The sequence below is a fragment of the Hetaerina americana genome, unplaced genomic scaffold (genome assembly GCF_022747635.1).
Source record: "Hetaerina americana unplaced genomic scaffold, ioHetAmer1.1.p SCAF_2, whole genome shotgun sequence".
Classification (NCBI taxonomy): Eukaryota; Metazoa; Arthropoda; class Insecta; order Odonata; family Calopterygidae; genus Hetaerina; species Hetaerina americana.
The window spans coordinates 112,304,461-112,318,945 of record NW_027286763.1 but is presented as its reverse complement, the minus strand read 5'-3'; the positions used below and the strand labels follow the sequence as shown (position 1 = coordinate 112,318,945).

The following is a 14,485-nucleotide window of genomic DNA, read 5'->3' as shown; positions in this document are numbered from 1 at the left end:
ACTTTAATTATTGTTACCTCGTCTGGGGAATCCCATCAATAAATGTAAAGTCTAGCTATCTATTTTAATATATTTCTAATAGAATTTATGTGGCTGTACTTGCGTTCTTATAATTAATTCCTCAGTTCCATAGACTAGGTAAGAGTGAAATTCGGGTAGAATATAATTTTTAGTACCTGTTAAAAATCGCTTAACTCAGTTTATTTTAGGAAATAATATTATAACCATTACAATTACGCAGTCTTGATGAACCAGAGCCAGAATACGTGTAAAAATCTGATGAAAATGTAAAGGACTCCCAGTGTTTGTGTTTCCAACAAATGTGTCTGGTGAAACATACAATGTGCCTCGGTCCTTTTTTTCGCACCGCTATCTTTCAAGCATGTAATCCATTTGTGTGATTGCGCACATGCTTAACCTTCACACCATTCCCTGTTAGGATAAGCCAAGTCAAAAACATTAATATGTGAAAGTTGTATCTTGAAGCTTCTTTTCTTTCTCCTTTCATTATTTTTTCTAAATTACAGTGGGTCCTAACTTTCCAATGATTTCACAATGTGATGAGTTAGCTTTACCGGGTAGTTGGTGATAGGTGGTGCTGCTATTGTTTAACTTCGTGGTTTTTAAAAACAGTCCAGTCCAGAGTGCTAATTTTCTACCTTACTAGCATCTAATCACTAGACAGGCTTAGAATAATGATATTTTCTCAGTGTATAAGAAAATCTGTCTGATATGTATGCAATAAGAATAAATATAAACAAATAAAAGGGTTATGAGTTTTTCAAGAAAGAGGAAAGCTAAATTAAATGTGAATTAGGGGGGAGGGGGGGTTGAGCAATGTGGAACAGTTTACCTGCCTAGGCAGTGTTGTGGACTTAAATGGTCAAAGTAGTAGGGGCATAAGGAGAAGAATTATATTAGGCTAAGATGTTTCACAAGGAAGAGGCAATTGATGTCAGGAACATTGGTTAAGGATATTAATAAAAATGAAAACTTTTTTTAAGTGTGGTTTTGGACTAAGCGGAAACTTGGTTATCGAAGCAAGATGATAGTCATCAATTGAAGGCTTTTGGGATTGAGCTGTGGAGGTGGATTGTAATGGTAAAATGGGCACAAAGGAAAACAAACTATAAAGTACGAGGAATAGTGAGAAAGGAGGATATTGCACATCTAAAAATGCAATTGTTTGCTATCACCATATGACAAAATTTTATTTCACCTAATGAGATATGCTTCTCATGGAAAAAGAAATGAGTGCGGTAGCTACATATATCTTGTGCACAATCTCCTTAATTCATGGTCTAAAGCTTAATTTTCAATTTTGAGGCCTATTGTTTAAGGTACACTTGAATATATACACCGACCTACTACCGCTAAACTTCCAAGTCTTGCCTAGAAGAAACACAATCCAGTGCCTCAAGCTACAGTAAACCCTATTTTATACCTTCAATCTCCCTCAATTCCATGTTATGTGCTACATGCTGCTATTCCTCCCCTGCCTTGTTTGACCTCAATTGCTTAACTTTCACACGTCTATCACAGCCTTCAACATTTCATTCACTATCAAAATGCTCTGTATCCATCTTTCCTGCCTCCTTTGCCTTTCTCCCAACAATCCCCTCTCCTCCCCCACCATGCCTAGTGCTTTATCATATGTTTTCCTTTCTATTCATTTCACCTTTTCCACATTTCAAAAGCCCCCAATTTACACCCAACATCTCGTTTAATTGAATATGTTTCTGCACTGTCCAAAACCATATCAACACTTTAGGGAGTCTTTTCCCAGCATCTTTACCCAATATCCTTGTTATCAAAGCCTTAGCATAAAATCTTCCATATCGAACTCAATTCTAATAGCATGACCATTACGGTCAAGTAGTAGGGATTAGTTATAGAATCTTAACAAAAGACACCAAGGGAACAAGAGGCCCCCTAGGAGAGAAGCCAGTACATCAGCAATCGTGAAACCCAATCTCCAAAAAGATACCTTCCTACTTAAATATTATATTAACTCAATTAATTACTTCCAAATTTCATAAACTGATATTTTCTTTCAAGGAAATGGGTGCATAACCTAAGAACCTTACCTACATAATGTATGACAATACTGCAAAATGCTGCTCCGGGGATTAAAAAACCCTCATCTATGTATATTATGTCTAGCACTGGATGCATACTCCTGAGTGCTAACCTGCCTTCCAATCAGAAAAGAGGTTGACGTGGTAGAGTACTGCCCAAACTTCATTCATAATACCAAATATTGTTATTCCACCACCACCTGGTTCCAAGGAAAAGCTCCATTGAATCATAACCAATTAATGTTCTTGAAGGCCATTCATCTTCCTGTGTCAAGGTCAATGATGTGCTCTTCTTGTGACTCCTATGGTAGATCTGAAGTAAACTCATCTTTGAAAGATTGATTCTATGTTTGTAGTCTTTCCGATAATACCGATTATTATGGTTTTGTTGTCATTATAGACACCTAGGTTGAAAGTTAAGGTACTTAGGCATTATGAAAACATATCAAGTGATCAACTTGTTGAACAATTAACATAAAAAGCTAATTCAAATTATACAAGTAGGGCCTACCATCATTATTAGGTGGCAGGTCAATATTCAAAGTCCTTGTCATGATTCACTTAGGTATCTGAACAAGAGAAGTGTACATATGATTCTTCCCTATATGGCCACTCCACAACCATATTTCTATTTGGTTTTATGACGTTTGAATACGAGGCTGAAACTTCTAAATGGACTAAAATTAACTCATCATGTTCCCAATTTTCAATTGCTAGGACAATTAAGATCCCAAAGTATTGCCTCACAGTTGATTATTACTTTAAGATGTCATGTTATCATCACCCTACAGAATTCAATTTAGCATCTTGAAACTTGTATTGAGGAGTCATTTCCTTAACTCTTCATGTACTCAACCACAATTTTTGACTCCATTTTATGAAAGCACTCAGAATGTCCTTGGCTTTGCCATCTTGTTCTTAAAGAGAGGTATAGCTGTACAGGCATCTGAGAGCCAATAACTATTATCAATAGGACTACATGATGGCAAATCATTTCGTGAAAATGATTGATTGAGAATGCCTGTGGCCCAAATAAAGCTAACAACCCACAGACTTGCCTCAAGTTCAAGGAATTTTTCAGAACTGCCTCCACTCCTTGCAGTAATGGATCCAAATTTTTATAATTAACTGCAGTAGACATATCCATTCTCATTCCTAATGCACAAACTTTGGCATATTTAAAAAATGGCATCATTGAAGCAGAATATTTTGTTCATTGTTTTAAAGATTTTTTGCAGACGGAGCTGAACTCCTCCCAGTGATTCTGTAAGCATCCTTATGACATAGAGGTATTTTTTCCCAGATACATTCACCAATGCATCAGAATGTGCATGTGTTGCATTGCATTGCCTGCATTTAATGCATTGTGTGGGTGTTTGTACATTTACTTTACTTAGGCATTCAGCTACCAGAAGCTGTCATATGCTTATAATTGATAGTCGAATAAAAACAAATTATCATTTAATTAACATCAACCAGTGCTTTATTCTGCTATCTAGCAAAGCATTTTAAAACAACAACATTTTTTGATAAAATAACAAGAGTAAAAAAACAAAGATTTATACCTGTAAATGCCTTTTGGCAATCATATCAATTATTTCTATTTGTCGTTTCACACAATACCAATGTTTGGGGCCAATGTTCTGAATAACATTTTGGCCATTTCTGGATTTACGGGACATCTTTTGTGCATGTTGGCATCATCACATGCTATATTCTGTTTGCTTATGTTGTCTGCAGACCAAGCCACATCAGCAATGTCTCTCCAAGAAGAGGGCACGTATGATCTTAGGACGGGCATTCTGTGGAAAACATTGCATAATGCTCATTAAAAAAATAAATTTAATGGTTTCAATACTTGAAAGTTAAATTTCAATCGTAGTTTGAAGGGTTTCATGTGACTTTGGAAGTAGAGAGGAACCTCGCTTAGCGAGCATATCGCACGGTGAGTAATTTGCATGCGAGCAAAAATGTTGAGCCGAAAAATAACTCTCTTAACAAGCTACTATTCGCATAATGAGTGACGAGGTGAGGGGGATTCCCGAATTCATTGCACGCCTGCCATCGCAGTTTGCCTCTAGCACATGTGGCGCTAGCATCATAGTTTCATAAGTGATCTCACATTTTTCCAAACTTGCATTCAAAAATATTATCAGTGATTTTTTGGGTAAAGTTCCTTTTCTTCAAGGACACGGACATGACTAAGAATACCCCAAATAGAATGACAAGATTATGTACGCAACAGTTGCGTATTCTGAATGATATTGAAAGGTTTCATCTCATAGGCATAAACGAAAAGCAACTGCAATGCGACACCGTTAACGAGAATATAGTATAACTAGTAGTCCCTTAGTAGCCTTGGCAACTGGAAAGGGGGAAGGCCGCGGTCACGCAACGGACCAAGGCGAAACACTTCAGAGGGTTCGAGAAGTTAACATGAAGAAACTTCATCCACTGTATTGAGAAGCATCAAGCTCTCGAGTCGAAGGCAACAGACAACTCCATCGGTGGCTTCAAAAAGCTCGTAGATTCTGAGGATTACCTGCCACAAAATGTTATTAATTCTGACGAGACGGTTCTTTTCGGCAATAAGATACCGAAGAAAACCTACATTTGTGCACATAACAGTAGAAGAAAATGCATTGCCCGATCACAAGATAATGAATGGCCATCTCACGCTGCTATTCTACACTACTCGTAATACGAGTGACGGATTGGAAATCAAACCACTGCTTGTTTGGAAACCATTTAGGAAGTCCGGGAGCCTTCAATAAGTCCAATATAGTAGACTAAATGAAATGTGGAGGTCATGGGAAACTTTTGTATCTTACCATGCATATGAGGTATCGTACTTTTAAGATAGTGGCGGCAAAAATAAATGTCTCAAGACAGATTAATAGTAAAAAGGAATTAGGTATGTATCATTAATAAATAACAACTTATTTTGAGTCTTTTTTGCTTTCACGCATTCCCGGTTGCTTCGTTCCGCAATGGAAGAAAAGGTGAACCTGATCCACGTTCCTAAATATTGTATGCATAATTTTCCTTGAATAAACCTTGTACATCATTTATTGTTTTTGTCCTGGAGCGCATTATCGTATTTTACATTAATCTATACACAAAAACTTGTTTCACTAAATGAGTGTTTCGCTTTACGAGAAAGATGGCGAAACGGATTGTCCTCGCATTATGAGATTCCACTGTATGTACACCTTTAATATATATGATTTAAATCAACTACATATTTGAAAAGTTAAGAGTCTGGCATTTAATGTATTGTGAAACTTCAAAGGAATTAGTGAACCTAGATATTAGAGCAAATTAGAAAGAACTTAAGTTATAGCTTAAATATTAGTGGGGATTTCAATGAATTAGCAAAAAGTAAATGGGGCATGGAGTAAAAAACAGAAACTTTCTTCAATAGGGCTCACTATACTTGCATTATTGATCTTAGTTAATGCAGTATTTAAAGCCAGAATACAAAGGTTAACTGTAGTTGATGCCAAAACCCACATATTAAAAAAAATTATTCACCAAGATTCGAGTGAATAAATCCCCAGTGTAATATTTGCAATTCTGGAGAAAAAATATATTTCAGCAAAAGTTATAAAACTGCCACAGATAATATCATGATTTTTTTACTTTGCAACTTGAGTTCCTTCATCAGGAATGTCAGAGTTAGGAGGGTGGAAACTAACCCAATCATTTGCAATGGCGCTAGCCACACAAGGATTAAGATGGATTAAACTCCAATAGAGAAGATCCAAGGCCAAAGTATCCTATAATAATCATGATGTTGGACAAAATTTGACAAAGGAGCCGTTTTCAAGTCAGAAGACACCTAGGAATCATAGGTTATGTGGTGTGAGATGAAGAATAAAATCATATCCCACATATTATGAAATTGTCCCACATTAGAAAGGACTTGCAACAGATATTAGGGCTTCAATGTTTTTAAAACTGCAAGGAGAAGAATGCAAATGGGACCTGATGGCCTTCAGAAAGGCTGATTAAGGGTGGTTAAGGTAAATGGTGATTAAGGGTAGATGTCACCACAATGGTTGGATGGCAATTCAGTCTAAATGCTTGAAGTGGATATTCATTCTCTTCCTTCATTCTTCCTCTTTGGAGGAGACTTAGCCAATCTCATCTGAGCTAGATAATCCTGCCCATGCACAAATAGTAATTTTGTATATAACTTACTCTGTCAGCATATGTATGAAAGAATCCATGACTGTTGGTTTTCCATTTGATACACCATCCCTCGCTGCATGCACTGCACTGCAAATTATTCTTTGTGCACAAGAGGTCATGTCAATGTTGTAGTTTGAGAGAAGGTTTTCATCCAGTCTGCTCCATAGGCTTGGGAATTTGTTTTCTGTTTCATTAGCGTTCTTCAGCTTATTAAGGTCATCCACTGAAATTTTTTATTTTATTCTGGTATCAGCCATACATCATTAGACGAGTTCAAGAGTTCATTTATGGGGTCCCAAGGAAGTCTATATTTAGGGCAAACAATCTGCAAATATTGCTTCATCTGTATTATTGAATTTAGCAATAAAAAAAATCTTACATATTTTGAAATTATTGTGTCAATAAACAATAGATAGCATGCAAAAGATCTTAAAAATGTCTCATGCTTCCCAAAAATGGGCATATAAATAATCTAAGGACTATTGATTGTATCAATAACGATGTTTCAATGATGATGAGACATTTCATGAGAAGGCACAATACAGAATCTTCACACAAATTGATGGTTATTTGGCTACGATGAGGAATGATCTTATTTATCATATCAGAAGTTTTATTTTTCTTTTAATTCCTTTGAGCTGGCTTCCATAGCAGATTATCCCCAGCAATTGATATTACGAGCCCAATTACTAAGCATCATTTTCCTTATTTTCATTTATCCATTAAGCTGACTCGATTGGGGGATCAGGATGGTGTGGTGGCTAACATACTGGCTTCCCACCCAGAGGGTTTGAATCCCAGTGCTAGCGGATATTTTTCTGTGGCATCCCAATCCCTTCTTGAGGTGCTTTGTAGAGAGCACTTTGAGTGAGTACTTCATCCATCGGATGGGATGTTAAGCTGCAGGTCCCTTGGTGCCAAAGGCTATTGCCAATGCCGAATTTCTCTCTGCCCTTCATCTTTTCCTGTCCATCCCTAATGACCTTTGCTGTTGGTCACCTCCCCTAAAACTACTACTTCATTGGGTCATGAAACCTGAACAAAGGTACTCAAAATTTATACAAATATTAAGAGTGGTATAGTACAAAAGGGTATGTGATTTTATCAATTTTTCCAAAAAATATGCATATATAATTTCACAAGTGTCCCACTGTCTGCCATGCCCAACATCATGGCAGCAAAGATACATTTTTTTTATAATGAGAGAGTTTTCACTTTGATCACAACTGTCAGGTTGAAAGCTATTAAAAGAAAAGCATGGATTTCATACAACTCATTGTCATCTTTTTAATCCCCTCCTCCTCAAATGGAAATGCCATTTTTTAAAGTAGTAATTATTAGGGAAGACGGCCGACAGCTTCAGCTGCCCATTAGCACCATTAGGGATTGATGGGAAAAGAGGAAGGGTGGAGGGAAACCTGGGCTACTGTTAACGAAATATGACAAGGGATCTGCAGTTTAACGGATGTGGATCCAACGGACAGCGTCCTAACTCTACGTGCTCCAACTTCACAATTCACCTCAAGTAAGGATCAGGATACCACTGAAAAAGATCTGTCAAATCCGGGATTCGTACCCGGGCCCAATAGATTGGAAGAGAGGCAATTTTTTTAGAGTTCTCTATTTCTTGATAGGATTAAATCATAGTGTTAACAAAATCAATCATAGTATCCTAGAAATGTACGCGAGCATGCATAATTTAGTGTGGATTCATTGCAATGTGCTTTCCCCTCCCTGCCGCACACATACTTATTTCAGAATATTACACATCTTACTTACTTTGTCAAATTTCCCTTTCGAGTAATTGATTTTTTAGTCCATTTTTCTATTTTTGGTGAACTTCAGTGAAAAATTGAGCATTAATTATATAATACATGCTATCACAAAAGTGATTAGTGACTCACCACGTCCATGATTTGGATATCCACCATGGTTAAAGATTTCTTCTGGGTTGTTAGCGAAAGGAATGACTTTTGGGAGCAGAAGTGCAGACCCTATTGCCAAGGCACCAGCCAACACAAGTCCTCCTAAGTCATAATTGAGAGGAGCATATGCCCCGGGCACTAAGTGTCCAACTGAAAAATCAAAAGGTTTGGTGGCATTTTAAGTAAGTGTTTTTGAGATGTTATCTGAATGGTAAATGCCATTGTTAATTGCAAAAGAAACGTCAAATTGTTGCTTAAGAGGAATAAAATTAGGTAGAGAGGATGTCAATGACCCAATCTGACTGTCATCGTTAAATTTTAGGAGTCTGAAACACCTGGGAATCGTAAAAATGATATTGGAAATAATGATCCTGGGTAAATCATACAGTTACTTTACATCTAATGGTTATAATTTTCCTAAATCTGTTTAATAATTTGTAAATTTTCTGACAGCATACATTACTTAAACTTTACTTTCTAATTTAGTTGTTTTTTCAATTTAAATAATTTGGTGAACATGTCAGGACTTTCATCACCCCTATAAAATCAATCCATGTTTCTAATTATTAGTTTCTCAAGTTTCATTTTCAATATTTTCTGTTTATACTTATAGCATTTATGGAAAACTAATTCAGGTGGAATGGTTAAGTCAAAACAATGTCAAAAAAATATCTTAACCACCTTTGCAAAGCTTGAAAATGGCTTTATGATTTACCTTCCACGTAGAAGGCAAATATTCATTTCACGTACTCCATCATGACCTCAGCACAAAGGTTACCAGTTCTTTGCAAAAATTGAAAAAAAAAATGCTTTCTAAATGGCCAGAATAGGCGGTCAACAGTTTTGTTTTCATGGCAAATCTTTGTTTGTACTAATAACAGAAAATAGTGAATTTCATGATCATGATCCATAAAATAAACTAACTTATTCAAAGCTACAGCATACAAAATACAATGAAATTTTGCATTAACAATCTTGGAGAAATCTTGTGATTTTAGCAAATATTTAATACACTATTAAAAAATTAATATTGACACAGACTTTGTCTGATAAAATTTAACAAATTTAATCAGCAGTTTGAAGAGGAAAGGTTAAATCAAAGAAATTTCCTATTTTTAAGTTCAAATAGAGTTTATTCTGGTAGTTTGGTTTCTGGGAACTCTATTGGCAAACTGAAGAGTCAAACCAATCTGCCTTAAGGATGGTGTATTAACTGATAGTAGAGTGCAACAAATACTACGAGCAATAGCACCTGGAATCCACACTTGAGGGTGGATTCCAGGTGCCATTACCACACAGCTTTGGGTGCCCAAAGTAATCAACTCCAGAATCAAACCCAGGAATCCAGCTGTTAGCCTATAACCACTAGGATACTATACCCTCACTTTTGGCAAGTAAAATGTTTTCGCAGGATCCCAAGGGCACATGGGTCACCAGAGTTATACACAGAAAAAGTAACACAACATTCCCAGCAGTGCTTGACATTACATTCATCACTGAAATCTAGTCTTTAAGCGCTTACTTGTTCCTTCATACTGGTGGGCCCCTGTAGTCAGAGGGATGTTCAGAAATGGTGCTGTCAGAGTAATTCCCAGCTGTGGAAAAGAATTGGGGAGTTGTGACTGGTCAGCCAAATCCAATACTTCAGTCTATTCTATAGACTAAATCTATTGTTATTACTTAAGAATTTGGGCTGGCAACTTGATGGGCATACTGAAGAGATAGCATATAAGTATAGTAGTGTAAGCATTATCTAAGTGATAAACATTCAATGAATCATGGTTCCAAATTTCCACCTTGAATATCTATGCAATGCAAAAATGTCATCCTTGGGTAATTGGACAATGCAATGATGATATCTTGGATGTTCAAGGGTTAAAATTGTATGACTCTTAATTGGATATTATTTTGTTGACTCATTTTACCATTTTTTCATCATATGACAGCATTTTCTTAGTTCGTAAATCAGTGTCAACACAGAGTACTGAATTCACAGCGGTGCAGGAAAATTTAAACCTGAAACATAGTCAGCTAATATACATGGTTTGTATAAAAAGTATTGGTAACAATTCTTTCATGATGGGTGCATGAAGTGTTGAATTCAGACCGTCAGTTAAGTGTGCGCAGGTTTGCAGATCGTATTGGTATGAGATGGCAGAGAACACCATTATCTCTGAGAATGTGGCGATTCGAAGGATCTGCACTAAACTCGTCCCAAAGGTCTTGATGGACGACCAAGATCAGAGTTGAGTGTCTGCTTGCGAAGACCTTCTGCTATGGCATTGCGACTATTCCCCAACCCCCTTACAGTCTCCCAGACTTGGTACCATCAGGCTATTTCCTATTCCCAAAAGTGAAATCCTCACTCAAATGACACTAAAGCAGCAAGGCACAAGCTCTTCAAAAATGGCCAAGAGAGTGTGCGGGACAAGCCCTGCACTGGACAGCCATTGGCATCAAGAACCGACGACGACATGCAACAGGTGCGTGAAGTGTTGAATTCAGACCATCAGTTAAGTATGTGAATGATCACAGATCACAGATATGGGCATTGATAAGATGACAATGCACACCATTAACTCAAAATATGGCAAGACAAAAGATAGTAGTAGTTTTTAGGGGAGGCGACAGACAACTGAGGTAATTTGCACCATAGGGGATGGACAGGAAAGGATGAAGGCCTGAGAAACCCTGTGTCAGCATCAGCCTACTCTTTACGAAAGGCGCCAAGGGTTCCACAATTTAACATCCCATCCGATGGACAGCGTACTCACTCAAAGTCCCCTCCACATAGCACCGCAAGTAGGGATCGAGATACCTCTGAAAAACATTCAACACCGCCGGGATTTGAACCTGTGCCCTCTGGTTGGGAAACCAGTATGTTAGCCCCTGCACCATCTCGATCCCCTAGACAAAAGATCTGCACTAAACTCATCCCAAAGGTCTTACAACAGATGACCAAGAGCAGAGTCAACCATCTGCTTGCAAAGACCTTCTGCACCGTAACTATTCCCCAACCCCCTCACAGTCCCAACTTGGCACCAGAAGACTATTTTCTACTATTTAAAATTGCTGTGGTATAGCTACAAGCATGGCATCAATTGGCATTGATAAGATGACAGTGTCACTGGCGATGCAAAATGTCTGCGCTAAACTTGTCCTGAAGGTACCCGATCACACCTCCTCCACCTGATGATAAACAGCATTGCAACGATTCCCCCTTATAATCCTAAATTGACATCATCAGACTATTTCCTATTCCCAAACATGAAATCCACCCTCAAATTACACATCCATGGTACCCTGATTGCCATCAAAGAAGCTTGCATGTGTACCCTTAAAGACCTTCCGGAATCCGCCTACCCGGGAGCCTTGAAGTCTTGGAAAAGCTGCTGGCAAAAGTGTGTCGATGAACTTTGAAGAACATTGAGGCATTTTAGCAATATCTGAAATAAATCTATTTTTCTGAAACTTTTCCTGATACTTTTTGTACAAACCTTGCATAAATATCATGGAAGACTATGAAGTTTATTATAATTTTTGACCAGAAACTAAGACCAAAAACTTTTGAATTTATATTTACATAGATTCATAATTTACCTCAATATCTCCACCGGTCACTGCTGTCCCCAATCGGGGTTGTGGTTCCTTTTTGCTGCTATGATTTCCTTTACTGAATGAATTTGGCAAATGGTCACTTAGAACATGATCAACACCCTCAATGTCACCATGCAAGACTTCATGAGCATCACGTCCCAGAGGGACAAAACCACCCCTGTGGGTCAGAGACAACATAGTTTTTAATATCCGAAGTGATGGGTAATTCAGAAGTTCAGAAAGATGGTTCAAGACTCAACCTTGTTAATTCTGGAACAGTGTGTGCGCATGATGCTAAAGTAAATACAAGGATGGAAACCATAAATCCTGGCTTATCTGTCGATGAAACAAAAATAGGATTTTAATAATGTCACATAATGAAACAGCTAAATATGCAAACTATAAAGTCTGATTGTACTGCTAATAATAGTTATTAGAATCTATGCATATAAAACAAAGTTGTAAATCATGGTAGTTACATAGTAGTTTGTAGAATATTATATAAATATTAGTATACTACCTCAGCTCTGCATTACTCCTCCCTACCCTTCCTTCCACATCCACTTTTCTCCAAAATACTGCTCAAATATGTTCACTGAACTATTTCTTCAAATTTATTCTTGTCTTGGAGACCTGAGTCATATGGAGGCTTTGGATAAGGACTACTCGCGTCCAAAGGGTTTAGGTTCTTGAGGGATAATTGGTTGGGCGTGTTTTAGGATGGATCTCAGAGATTCTAAGCCAGGGAAGTGTGTGGTACAAATTGAAAGAGGGTGGGTTTCTGCAGTAGAGAAAAGTTTGGGAGTGTAAGCATGTCTTTGGATTCATTTGTTTAGGAGGGATTAAGAATATCCTCAGTGGAGAAAGGAATATATAAAATAATAAGAGGGTTTGAGAGGAATTTATCAATGGAGTCGGGATGATTGCAGATTCTGCATCCTCATATGGAAAGGGAATGAGGGATGGAGCATTTGAAGTGTGGAATGTTTTGTCTCTTGAAGATATGTTTACATCTGGTAAGGTGCTTTGGGAGGAGGAAACGGTATAAGTGAAGGAAACAGAGGATTAAGTGTTGAGGTTGGAAATGAAGGTTTTCAGGGAATCAGTACCATTTGGCCAGAGAAGGAAAACATCATCAACATATCTAGGCCACAATAAAGGTTTCAGTTCATTCAAAACATGAAAACCTGCCAAATGGTGAACAAATGGCCATTCATGGTCCAGTCAAATATATACACAGAAAAGGAATAGGGACACATGTTAAAGACAAAAACGTAGCCAAAGAATTGGGGCACTTGGTTGCATAAAACCCCTGCAGATTTCAGTGTAATTTATGTTTCCTCGATTGGTCAAGTGGTTAAGGCTGGCAAGTCAAAAGATCTGGTGTTCAAGTCCATATCAAGGAAATATTTGTGCACTTGTGATCTGTTCAATTCCACCTTCCCCACCTCTCCTGTCCATATGATTTATGTGTTCCTATCCCTTTTCCTTAAATCTATACCTATGTAAATGAATGTTTGTTTGCCATTAGGCAGGATTTTGTGTTTTAATGTGAATTTGGCCAATGTGGCTCATTTCCTTCTTCTGGCTATGCATACCCCAAACGCACTGTTCCTTTCCTTAATGAGGTTGTACGATTGCTTTTCCTACGATCCTTTCCTCTTGTGTGTGTGTGTGTATATATATATATATATATATATATATATATATATATATATATACATAAATAAATAAATAAATAAATATATATATATATAATACATCTATTATATACATATATAACAAATTGTGAGTGTCCTTTCTTTGTGTTTCTATATTCTAAAAATCTAAATCTGTTTTTTAAATATTTGTGCGTCGCCGAAGAGCGTTCCATTTCGAAGATATTACATATATATATATATACATATATATATATATATATATATATATATATATATATATATATATATATATATATATATATATATATATATATATATATATATACACACACACACATCCATATTAATGTGTGTCTATAAAAATATATGTTCAAACATATAAAAGATTGCAGTATTTTGATTTTCAGTGGAAATAAATAAACTTATACTTCAATAGCAATGAAATTTTTGTCTCAGAAACCTTCCGTTGTTGGTTTTCTAAACCTAAATTTTTTGGAGTATCTGAATGAATTTAAACATATCTATTGCCAGTAGAATTATATCCAAAATTGTACTATTAACTAGTAAACAGTACTAAATGTACTATTGACTCGCCCGATCACGAGCTTTCACGTAAACCCCTTTACCTCCACAGCGCGCAGCCATTTCTCAAGTGTTCCTCTGCCGGCGCCACAAGTTCGCTCTCCCTGGAATCGGTCGGTCCCTCTGTGCGGGTCGCTGGTGTTCATCTACCGTCGGCTCTCGGTGGGTTTTGCGATGGATCCGCGACGGAAGCCCTCCTTTTAATGCTCCACCTCACCGCCCTGGGTTGCGTGCGCGTCTGCAACCCCTCCCCCAACCCCCCCCTCCTTTCCCCCTCCACGCACTCTCCTGCCACTGATCCCAAATTGAAGGAGGAGCGTGCCTCTCTTTCCGTCGCCAGAAAGCGCTCTGCTCCAAGGACCATTGTTGCGCGAGACGACCCTGTGGTTTCCTGGTAATTGTTTATGGTGAAGCGCCAATCCTTGTTGTGTTCCACAGCCACGCCGAG

At 37.5% G+C, this 14,485-nt stretch overlaps 1 protein-coding gene across 1 annotated transcript; it reads right to left on the bottom strand.

Moving 5' to 3' along the window:
* Positions 1-3,656: 3,656 nt before the first annotated feature.
* Desi (DM4/DM12 domain-containing protein Desiccate) lies at positions 3,657-14,183 on the bottom strand. Its single transcript, XM_071585643.1, has 5 exons — positions 14,082-14,183; positions 9,720-9,792; positions 8,177-8,347; positions 6,282-6,495; positions 3,657-3,880 (listed from the first exon to the last, which is right to left on the bottom strand). The coding sequence occupies exons 1-5, from the start codon at positions 14,181-14,183 to the stop codon at positions 3,691-3,693; spliced, it is 750 nt and encodes a 249-aa protein (XP_071441744.1). The 3' UTR covers positions 3,657-3,690.
* Positions 14,184-14,485: the final 302 nt, after the last annotated feature.